The sequence below is a fragment of the Tigriopus californicus genome, chromosome 8 (genome assembly GCF_007210705.1).
Source record: "Tigriopus californicus strain San Diego chromosome 8, Tcal_SD_v2.1, whole genome shotgun sequence".
NCBI lineage: Eukaryota > Metazoa > Arthropoda > Copepoda > Harpacticoida > Harpacticidae > Tigriopus > Tigriopus californicus.
In genome coordinates, this window is record NC_081447.1 from 2,069,294 (window position 1) to 2,081,696 (window position 12,403).

General features: G+C 38.5%; 1 protein-coding gene across 1 annotated transcript; it reads left to right on the forward strand.

Moving 5' to 3' along the window:
* Nucleotides 1-2,289: 2,289 nt before the first annotated feature.
* LOC131885329 (cytochrome P450 4c3-like) lies at nt 2,290-4,792 on the forward strand. Its single transcript, XM_059233353.1, has 2 exons — nt 2,290-3,618; nt 4,420-4,792. The coding sequence occupies exons 1-2, from the start codon at nt 2,371-2,373 to the stop codon at nt 4,765-4,767; spliced, it is 1,596 nt and encodes a 531-aa protein (XP_059089336.1). The 5' UTR covers nt 2,290-2,370; the 3' UTR covers nt 4,768-4,792.
* Nucleotides 4,793-12,403: the final 7,611 nt, after the last annotated feature.

Below are 12,403 nucleotides of genomic sequence, written 5' to 3' on the forward strand. Positions count from 1 at the left end.
GTTCATTCACTTCTTAATTGCCGCGCATAATTTCTTGATCATTGAATCAAATCAATCGATGCACTTATTACGAGGGCATGCTTACTTGCCATAACAGAAGAGGAAAATGTACATTCACAAGCAAGTGTCCGTCTGTCGTTATTTTGGTCTTTTCAATACCGTTGAAAGATCGTTTACTATGAGTGGTTCACGCCGCACACAAGCGGTCCCAAGACAGGTTTAGATCGAGAGCTTTTGCCATGTTGTGCGTCTTTGTGATCAGTAATGCTTACATGGAGCTTGTTCGCTCATTGCCGCCACATTGTTGGAAGTTGCACATTGACAAAAAAGTCCTGCTCGACGGAAATTTGGCAACGGCAGCAAATGGCAGCTGTGTGCATAGTGACGAAAATATCAATTGATCAAAAAAAATTCTGGCTATGGTCGGTATTGGTTGTTATCAGAATGTTTCTCAGCCTGTGGGAAAGCATAAGAAATATAAATGTTTCCTTAGCAAAAATTGACGGTGAGAATTGAACCAGGGAACCATCTTGTGTTTGGAAAGTTCGCCAAATCATTACGGGAGGTGTGGTGAAGCAGTTAGCGTTACTTCATGACAAGAAAAAATTCCCCATTTCGAATCTTGATCCTGACCTTCCATGAGAGGAACTTTATAGCAATAACTAACATAAATCACTAAAAGAGAACCACAGATCCACACAATAGCCCACAAAATAGAAACAATGGCACAACCAAACCAATGTTGTAAAGGCTAATTGTTGACCGGTGGTATCAATGCCCCCGATTTTCTCGGCCAAAATAATGAAAGTAACCTTTGAACAATGTCTCCTCTCAATGGTTCAAAACGATTAAACTAAAAAGAACTATCCTATGGGTTTGATAAGTAATAGGACAAGGCACTTATCTCTAGTCAACTAGCCGTAACTAGCTTAACATTATTTGTTGGCAAACTTATTTCATATTTTATTTTCGCTCGGGGACATTTACTTTTAGGAGTACCTATGAAATAGTGACTAAAGTCTGCCTATAGAAATCAAGGAGGAGCTTCAAACCCAGGTCCTCTCTCTTGACAAAAAAGCACTCCCCATCGCACTAAACCTCCTCCCTTGAGTTAAGTTAATAACGGATATTTCAGCATTCACTGGGCCGAAGATTTTTCGATGACTCCCTCTAAGACCACGTTGTTCACCTTTTCTGCCATTTTTGGGCAAAAATTAAAATCTAGTGAAGCAACGTAAGCAGCTGACAGTCAAGGATCAGACGACATCTATTTAGGCAATAGGCGTCAATTTCTTATCTTGAAGTTTATAAAATCGGGTTAAAAGAAGTTGACTTGTTCATGTGGCCATATTTGGCCTTTCATGTCATTGAGTTAAATTTGACTATCCATGTCGACATTTTTTAAATCCAAATTTGTTCAAACTTCATCAGGAGAAAATGACATCAGTTTAATTCAGAGGATTTTTTTATAACTGATTTTTAGGGGACACTTGTAAAAGCCGTTTTTTAATGCTATTGCAATGGGTTTTGTTGAAAATCGGAAAAATCTCCTTCACATATCATGGACATCAGAGTTGCCCTTGTTCAAGGATTTTGTTGAAGCAAATAAGCCCAAGATCAAAATACGATTCCACACCTAATGTCTAAAGAAATCTTAACCCTTGAAGGCTAATAATCACCAATCAGAAACTCTCCCCAGATTTATTTTTAGTCCATGAGATAGAAAACAGCGAGCATCATTAAATATCTCTGCAATAAACGGCCACATTCTTTTTCCCGAATTTAGCGAATAATTATAAATCTTAAATGCAAGTCTCGCCCAAGGGTCTGGATATATTTACCCTTACCTAGAGTGCTAGCTTACAACGGTTTCTGAAGAGCAGCTTTAGCCTGTTAAGTCTTTAACCACATTTTTTAAACACTACGGCTTAGATATGAAATAGTTGTCTATGAATTGCAAGCTTAATTCAATGTACTTGAACTATTGATTTCGTTTTTTTATTTTATTTAGTGTTTGAGTGTATGAAAGAGAATTGGGCGAGGGAGGAGGGAGTATGGTAAGTCAAGTTTTGCTTCAACATACGGATTTTATGTAGTCAAGGATGAAACGACCTCTTGAGTCCAAGTGGAATGCTGTTAGATTGGCGAAATTAATCAGATAGCTTCCTCCGGCGCTCTCCTGATCGCTCTCGTTGGATCCACGACACACTGTATGGCTTGATCAACAAAACCCAGGGCTTGCAAGAGTACGTTCAAGGCTTCAGTTCGCTCGGCGTATAAAACCTGTCACTGGAAACCCAAATTCAAATCAGTTCATTTTAGCCACAAGCCAGAGAAGTAGTCAATTGGGCTCACTCTAAATTCAGGAAGATGTCCTCCATTGTGGTGGGTAAGATCACCCAGCTCTTGGATCAGGTGCACCCATCTTTGGGAACTCCTCTTTTCGTCGTGGTTGTGATCGGGTTGTGCTCATGGCTCTACACGCGAATTGTAAGAGGACCGTACAACATGTCCATGTTGGAGAAGATTCCTGGTCCAAAGTCATTGCCAATCTTAGGGAACGCAATTGACTTTGCAGTTCCTCATTACAAATTCCTGAAAGTACTCACCGATTTGGTCCACCAGAATGGACCCGTAATGAAGATTTTCCTGGCTCATCGCCCCTATGTAGTCTTATCTAAGGCAAAAGGGTTTGAAACCATTCTAAGTAGCAACAAGCACATCACAAAAGGCCCTGACTACAAGTTCATTCATCCGTGGTTGGGCTTGGGTTTGTTAACCAGCGATGGGGGTAAGTGGCACTCTAGGCGGAAGATGCTGACTCCTGCCTTTCATTTCAAGATTCTCGAAGACTTCCTCGTGATCATGAATGAACAAAGCTCAATTCTGACCAACAAGCTTGCGAAACTAAAACCAGACAATAATACACTGGACATGTTCCCTAACATTACATATTGTGCATTAGATATAATTTGCGAGTCTGCTATGGGACGAAATGTTAATGCCCAAAGTGATTCCGATAGTCCTTATGTTCGGTCATTGTTTAAGGCCTCAGACATCATCTTCCAACGGCAAACATCGCCATGGATGTGGAACAACTTGGCATTTTACCTGCGTCCAAGTGGCTGGGATTTCCGCAAGGCTTTGAAAATCCTACATGGGTTTACTGAACAAGTCATCAAGGATCGCCAAAAGCTTTACAAAGAGGAAAAGGCTCAGAAAGAGAGTGCAAAGACTACCGACCATGAAGAAGATCTAGCGATTGGTCAAAAGAAGAGATTGGCCTTTTTGGATCTGCTCATTGACGTGTCGGACGATGGTCGGGTTTTAAGTGACAAGGACATCCGAGAAGAGGTCGACACATTCATGTTTGAAGGACATGACACAACAGCCGCTAACATGAGCTTCACCCTCTACGCCTTGGCCAGCCATCCTGAGTATCAAGCGAAAGTCCAAACGGAATTGGACTCCATCTTCGGCGACGACCCTGATAGACCGGCCTCAATGGACGATTTGGCCAAAATGAAGTATCTTGAAGCTTGTATTAAAGAGTCCCTTCGCTTGTATCCCAGTGTTCCACTCATGTCGAGGACCATTCATGAGGATACAGTCATTGAGGTGAGTTCGGTACCGGGTACAAATGAAACAAATGTACGCTTCTCCACGTCCTTGAGAATGGGGATTAGAGAGAGAAAGAGAGATAAGAGAGGTAACCATAAACATTAATTAAAGTTGATTACTTGTGTGACTTTAAGCTTCCATTGTAAATCCTTATCGTGTTCGTCCGACACCTCTCTTTGATCGCATTACGTAATCAGCAGTTTTCTTGAATCTGAAGTAGTCATTTCAAGAGGAACAGAAAAGATAGCCATATGATTTGGGAACATCCAGCTTGTTTTACCCCCTGCTAAGGCCGATATATATCTTCATTAAGTTAAAATTGCGTTAGGAAAAGTGAAATGATTTTATTCAATTCTTTGGACAATTCTTCAGCCCTGTTGTTTAGATGATCACACAAACAGCTATTAAGTTCAGTTGCTAGGAAATGAATCATCACATCACTGAAGGAATAGTCATGTTCCTTTGCCATATTTTCGCAAAGTCAATAGAACCAAATCTATGGCAAAAGAGGATGAGTAATTGACTCATAATTTCGTCAAGCACTGGTGAAAGAAAACCCTTCAGCATGATTTCAAATGGATTCAAGTGGAAAACCATTATACATACATTTTTAATAAACAATACCTATAATTTCAAAATTCGGACAGAAATGTAAATCCAGAATTTATAGATAAAAAAGATTTTGCTGCTCATTGTATCTGAGAAAGCAGAAGTAGGTAACATTAGCATGAAGCGCAATTATGGGGCATTTCATAAAATAGGCTAATTTTCATCGCGATGGTTTGTCCTCTTTTTCAGGGTCAACTCGTTCCAGCTAAAACAAATGTCATTTTATTCAACTATTTGTTGCATCGCGACCCTGAGCAATTCCCAAAACCAGAAGTTTACAACCCCGATCGCTTCCTAAACGAAAACATTCGTCAACGTCATGCCTACTCTTACGTTCCATTTTCTGCTGGACCAAGGAATTGTATTGGTCAGAAATTTGCCATGATGGAAGAGAAGGTGGTGATCTCATCGATATTGCGCAAATTCAAATTAGCGACAAACCTCGCAAAGAAGGACCTTTGCCTTTTGCCTGAGTTGATTCTAAGACCAAAGGATGGCCTTCCCATTGCTGTAACGCCACGAAAACCAATTGTTTAATTATAATATATTTTTCTGTTATCAATCCAGAAGTTGTCTACCACCCACACTAACCAATAATCATACATTGTCATTTTGAATTATTTTCAAGAGTACTTTGGCATAAGTACGTAATGACTTTGCCAATTGTGTCATTATAATAATAGAATGGAACGATAAGCGGCAAGTATCACAAACCGTAGTCGACAAAATAGGGCTTGTCAAGTGAACGCGTTCATGAACAGCTGACGTTATTCCATGGAGTAAAATCAAAGACAATATGCCCAGCCAAACCGCACTGTGCATGCATTGAATTTTGACAATTATTCCATTTTGAATGCTCATCTAAGCAAAAAGCATTGTGTTATTGCGCCAATATGATAGTGCGGTACCGATTAGCACCAAACATGTTCATTTTGTTGGGTTTTGTAACACAGCTCACCCAAAATCACTCGGATTATTGAAGATTCAATGGGCGGATAGTGGGACTTGCCCACGCTGTTTGTGTTAGTTCTCCCTCCCCAAAATGCCCAAAATCAAGGTGTTGGACCACATTTTTCCTTGAATTTCGTTCATTTGAAATGCCCAATAGTTATTTTTTTTTTTATAGGATCTCAGGTTTTGCATAGATCACGAGCGGATACTTTTTAAGATTGGAACCATCCAAAATAATGGTGACATTGCATAGACAACACCAATTTTCACACATTTTGTCCCTAAAACTGCGCATTACAGCGGAACTCTGTTGTCAAAGTCTGGCAGTTTTGGCGTAGTAGAACCAGCTCGAACTTTTTTACTAGGTTAGTGAGATTGTCGCTTTGTCAAAGGAATCGTTCAAGGCACAAGAATCAGCCATCTGTTGAACAACTTCCCGATCAGGAGTGGGAGTATGGCATAGAATACTTTGGCTACTCACCAGCCTAGAGAGGTTACTGTTGGAGCCAAGCGCTTTTCCCCTTCTGGTGATATTTTTAAAGGCTAAATCTGCTCACTATTCAAGATCTAGTTATTATGAACCAACAAAGATTAGATTCATGTTCTGTAGCTTTCGGGAAATGTACCCTAACATGGTAAATCGTGCCACAAACAAACTTAGAAGAGAGGATGTTCTCGCTTCTGATCTGCCATTCCTCAAACTGGGGTGGCAGCAAAACTTGTCAAACTTCAGGTTTATCAAAACTTGGAACGATTATAATCAAAATATAAAGAAACTCTCCCATTTGTAACGAATGACTCGGCAAAACAATAGACTGATGATATTGCGAAATCAATTGACTATCAATATGTAAATGTCTGCGAGCAATCACATTGCTTTTCATGCGGATGTCCTGAATATTATGATCCTTGAATATTGAATCAACCCATGGCGCTGCCGTTAGGTCGGAACGGAGCAACTGCCCTCGAATTTTCTCAACGGCCCGAACGAGGGCAAACCACAGACTGTTGCCCCTTCCTTGTGTTTTATCTAAAATTGCTAGTCCCGAATATATTGCTGAATCGGACATTTGTGGCATCATTTATGAGAGAGAAATCATTACAAGTCTTGATGCATATCACGTCAGGTAATTTCATGATTTATTATTAGCAATTGAGTCTCATTCAGATTGATCCCCTTAGCTTTGGTTGGCGACTCTGGTAAATATTTTGGAAAAAAGCAACTTCAAACCATTGACCAAAACACCAGGTTTTTTTAAAAATCGTACCTATCCAGTGATCATAATTCGTGCCATGAAAAATTGAGACTAAAACATTTTCATTTTAAGTGGCAATTCCATCAGTGAGGCAACTCCTGCTTCCAAGGGAATGAATGCCCCAGATCCCCTCTACTTATTTCTGTCCATGGTTTTGCTCCTCTAATCAATTTTTGCTTTTTAATGGCTCAAGAGAGCGAATTCTACGTGGCTCAACCATGGCCCGACTCAGTTTGCCTACTTTTGTCTTCTTTCAAAAAAAGAGTAAAACTAGTAGGCATCATGCCTCTCCAGGTCTCATGCAAGCAATGTTTTAGTTGTTAATCAGTTCCTTATTTGATGATTTTGCACGTTACTCCAACTTTCCTCACAAAAAAGTGCATTTAAGAAACCGCAATAAAATCTTGACAAGAGAGATGTTACGAACTTTTATTTTTATTTTTGAAACTTATTCATTTTACTTAACTTTATTTTCATGTATCTCCTTGAACCCAGAATGGGACAAAACCTAGTATATATTAATAAAAAATTATTGTAAATCTCGGATCCAATGAGACACTCTCGCAAAAAAGACTTTGAATATTATTTGATCGACCAACGAATTAGAGTTGGTCGATCTGGTTAGCCCTTGAATATAAGGTTGAGCCGGAATTTCGTCAAAAAAATTGTCAAATTTTGATTTAAAAGATGCTACTGGATCAACACTTACATACTCCCAACGAATATTTGAGGGCAGTAGTTTGCAAATTATACAATGAGGGGGCCCGAGAAAGAAGAGAGGTGGACTTCATTGTTCTGACTAGCCTGGATTCACGAGGGCTTGGAGGTGCTCTCAAAAACGCACATTAAGCCCCTACGGTCACTTCTAGAATAGACCCTAAAACCGGTGTTGGGACAAAACACATGATTGCTTTTGAAAACGTACAATAGCTGGATTCTTCCATACAGTCGTCTCGTCTCCTCTCGTCTCACCCGTCTCATCACGGTGGTAAAAAAGCTTGATCAAGTTTTGAGAAAAATACTCTAATTCATCGTGTACAGTTTTCTACGGCGTAAAATTATAAGGATTAATTTTGATCTAATTTATTTATTGAATCCAACCTCAGACTAAACGGTCAAATGCCTGAAAGCTACCTGGATTTGTTTGGATATTTTTGACAACTTTCAAAAAGCCTTTTCAACTACTGTGGCAGTCGTCTCAATGGTGAGACGAAAGGGGTAAGCTGATCGTCCAAGAATCCAGCTAATATCAGACACTTTCTCAGCACGTTGTACGATCCCAACTTTTTTAATCTCTCCCAACACGAGCGCTCTCTTATTTCTTTAATGTTTCTTGTAAAACACCTTTGAACTTGTTTGACCTTTTGCAAATTAAACCTTGAGAAGAAACAGCTGCAGGATTGAGTTCTGGAAAAAAACAATAGATGGCAGTTCCCCGAAGGTCAACGAACAAATTCAAACAGGGATTTTTAAGTTGCTTCTGGGACCACAAAATCTCCAGTTGTATGAACATGCGATTGCAAAATAAGCTAATGTTTGTGCCAAGGGACCCATCCTACATTATTTATTCATTTTGAGACAACTGCATGGATTGTGGCAAAAAATAATGAACTTCTAGATTGCTTACAAGGTTGAGTGACTCAGCAGTTTTCTTGACGATCCGTGGAGAGCAGGAATGTGAGCAGTGGTGCCAGTAAATATATTCTAAAAATAGCCAGCGAAAACATCAAACTGCCAATATTTTCCGCCAACACTTTGCGAAATTTCGAATTTTCCGCCACTTTTCACCCAATTCCGCCAAAAATGAAGACAGTTCATTTTCATTTTACGCACACAATGCACTTTTAAAAAGTTTTGAGAACAGGCTGTCTATTGCATAAAATACATTTTTGTGCATATAGGGATCACTTGATAGCCTAAAACATTTTTATCCTTGCAGCTTCGGGGGCAATCACTCGTTTCATTAATCCATTCACCACTTGGGATTGAAAAATGTTCTTGGCACAAAAATGAATGCTTTTTGGTGCTTGGGCAAGTCCAGACACATACTTTGAGTACAAGTGCATCTAAGTCTTTTTCTCAATTTTGAATATTCTGCTGATTGACGAACAGGGCTGTCCAAAAAGTGCAAATAATGTTGGCCAAAATGCAACTTGAGATGCAATAGAACGGGCAAAAGAGCAATAACAATGCAAAAATGCAGTTTTTTTCTAGCTCATTTAACTCTTTTGAAAAGACACAGTAGCAAAATAATGAAATTGCAAAATTACAAGATAGTCACTAATTCATGAGCATGTCGAAAAGGATGCACAAAGTTACTCTATGAGCATTCTACTCCACTGAATTATTGTAGCAGGCCTTTATCTTTTTCGAAAAGCAGAGGGTCATAGTGTGCTAAGTTTTTAATAAACTCTCAATACAGTATGTACTTCTAATAAAAGCAGCTTGCGTCATGGCAAAACATTTGTACTTATGTCATGTATCAACCGTGTTGTGATTTTTGGTAAGCATGCCAGATGTACCATTTTTTTCCTTAACTAGATATTTTGGCATGCACTGACAAAACCTTTGGAATTTTTAGAATTTTTATATTTTAAGGGATTTTTTCAAGGAAAATGGGCAAAATCAAGGGAAAAAACTTATTTCAAAGTCAAAATCAAAAAGGTGGAATATACCCAAAATGATGCAGAAAATGCGAAAAAGAATAGAAAAAGTCAAAATTAATGCATTTGCATCATTTTGACAGCACTCTCAATGAGTCTGGACTCAAATTCTGTCTAAAAGAATCGAGTACAGGCACCTTTTCTATTTTTCTTTAAATTTAAAAAAGAATGGCCATGCAGAAGGTATTAGTCCGTTATGTTTTGACCACAAAGGAAGATAATTTTTGAATGATGTTTTCATTAGGCCGTGTTTAGCTTGGTAAAAACGGGATGAGTCTTTGGGCAGACTTTGGCAAAAAGTCAAAAAATCAAAGGCCTTGTCTCAGAGCTACCTTTCTTACTATATTTTCCATACATTGAATAGCTTTGCCTCCCAAGCGTCATCCCTGATGGGCTTGCTCATTTCTTTCATGCTTCAAATGGCAATGCGGTCACCACTCATCAGAGAAGTCCAGGGATATCAGTATGAAACCACCACAACGTGGCTTGTAATAACAAATACATGGATTGAGCAATAACAATGTAACAGATTCCCGTCAAAACAATTTATTTAGCGTTTGCATAAATTGGTTCAAGTCCCAGCCACTAACATTTGGTGGATTTTCATGAATTTTGCCTTTTTCCTACTTCATTGCCAACTTCAGCGTGAAATCCGCCAAAATTAGTCAAATGCGGACCCCAAATCCGCCACCCTGACATCAAGATTTTTTTCCGCTGCGAACTTCGAAAAACCGTCAATTTGGCGGAAAACCGCCGCATCTGGCACCACTGAATGTGAGATTATTTTATCCCGGGAAGAAACTACCAATGACGGAAAAAAAATTCCCGGGTACTTTTTTAAGGAAATTTATGTAATGTATCTATCAGGGCTGTAAATAAAAGGCAAATAAAAATGCTTTAATATTCAATGAAAATCTTAAAGCACATGGAATTAGGATTATCTTTGCCAAATCAGCTAAACTGAACCTCCTGTTAACGTCTTTTGGCGCCAACAGTCACATTGTCAAGGAAAACAAAGAAATAGGTTAAGTGTGTAGAAATCTAGCAAAGGAGACTTAAGAGCCAAAAAAGACTTTACTTCTTAATTGCTAATTTGTACTTTATTTGCTCAAAAACATAAAGAGAGCAAAACATATGTGTATTTATGCGGCCCCTATAACATCCCTGACATATGTAATGCTCATGTCCACGTTTAATTTTGACACCATGCAATTCTCTTGATAGCATTTTCAAAGCAAAGAGGTGTGAAGAAAAATATAATTCACTCTTTATTTAAGCTTCTTTCTTGCCATCTTTGGAGCTTACATGATTTGTTCTGCCAGCACCTCTAACCATTTTCATACCTCATCGAAAGTTACTAAGCGCAAGACCCGGGATCTAATAACTTCACATTTTCGCTTTTGACGGATTGTCAAGGAGATTGTTGAATCGCTCAATCTTGTAAGCAATCTAGAAGTTCATTATTTTTTGCCAGTCCATGCATGCAGTTATCTCAAAATGAGTGGAAAATCTAATAAGGGCCCCCTAGCACAAAACAGTAACTAGCTTCGCAATCGTATGTTCATGTGGACTAAAAAGCTACTTAATAATTCCTTTCTGAATTTGTTCGTTGACCTTCAGGGGACTGCCATCAAGTGGTTATTTTCCAGAACTCAGTTCTGCAGCTGCTTTTTCTCAAGGTTCAGCCCAAATGGGCGAGGCATATTCAAGATTCGGTTGGACAATCGAATTGTACAAAGTTAGCATGGTGATACCATCTCTTGACTTAAACATGTGATACATCCAACCACATGTTTGAAAAGTTTTGAAACATAAAGTAAAAGCAGACCTAAAAGTAGAGGCTTGTTGATCTGAAACTCATGGAAATACTTTTCAACATAATATGATTTATGAATTTGAACATCTGGCATTTGCTCAAATTTTGTACTATAGGGAGATTCAAGAAAAGCTGACAAATAGCAAATAAATCCATTTTTCTGACTGCAAATTATACTGCAAGATTTCTGCTTCATGATAATTGGTTGAGCATTCTAAGTTGTAACAATTTTGCCTACACCATGCCCATGTTTTGGAACAATTAGGGTTTTCAATTCTTGACCTAGAGTTGGTTGATAAGTGCAACATTTGGGATGTACCAAAACATCAAATTTCCGGATTTAGCGGATCGTGAAAAGTCTTCCAATCACTCAACCCGGTAAGCAATCCGAACCTATCTTTTATTTTCTTTGCTAAAATCAATGCAGCTATCTTAAATGAGTGGAAAATGCAATTTTAATCCCTCACCGCAGAACAATTTAGTACCTACTATTTCGAACAATCCCGTGTCGACAACCCGTCATTATCCTACCTAAATATACAAGCAATAACCTAGTTGAGATAATTCAAATGAGAATTTTAGTTTGGTCTTTTTTAACTTAGTGTTTAAATCTGGTTGGCACTTTTGAATTTTGATGTCTTGCCTATTTCATATTCTATGACAAAAAGATCAGAAATAGACCTATCAATTACGGATCGATTTTTCGAACGCATTCTATACCCACAAGTATTGGATATATCTTCACCTGGTCAAATCACTAGTTTAATCTAGCCGAGTGCTTCTTGTAAATGCATACGAGTCTAATTGTTTTATGTTTTCGAAGCAAAAAATCAAGATAGTACAATTTGTTTCTCATTCTGATCATTTGCCTCCAACCTTTATTGCTTACGCATAATCAAACCTATTGAGTAGCTCATGGCAAGAACAATCATGATTTCGCTTTAGGAACGGGGCCAAAAACCAAACATGACGAGGAACTAATAAAGAAAACACAGACTAACAAAAGTAAGGGCACTCATAAGCATACCTCTTGCCCACTAAATACTACATTAAGAACAAAAGTAATGCCAAAATACCATTAAAATAGGAAAAATGCCCATTAAAGCACAGCCAAGTGTGTAACAATGCAACGACTGCAGACACTTTCACTTTCTTAACAGAATAGTAGAAAATTATGACAGAGGACCTTACTGCTCAGTAAAGAATAATAAGTCATAAAATGAAATTAGAATTGGTAAATTTTGGCTCATAATGAAGGAAAAGAGCCAAAATGGTGGCTGCAGCTAAACAAGTTTAAAAAGGGCCCATGCATTACCTGAAAAAGCAATTACACTTGAAAGGTTTTGACCGTTCTTGCAATATATTTCACTCATATTTCCATTGAGCAGCCTGGAACCACTGGATTGAGACAAGGATGACAGAGTCGAGAATTGAGATTTCGATATGTGGTCAACGCATCGCGTATTTGATCAAATGGGACTCACTCA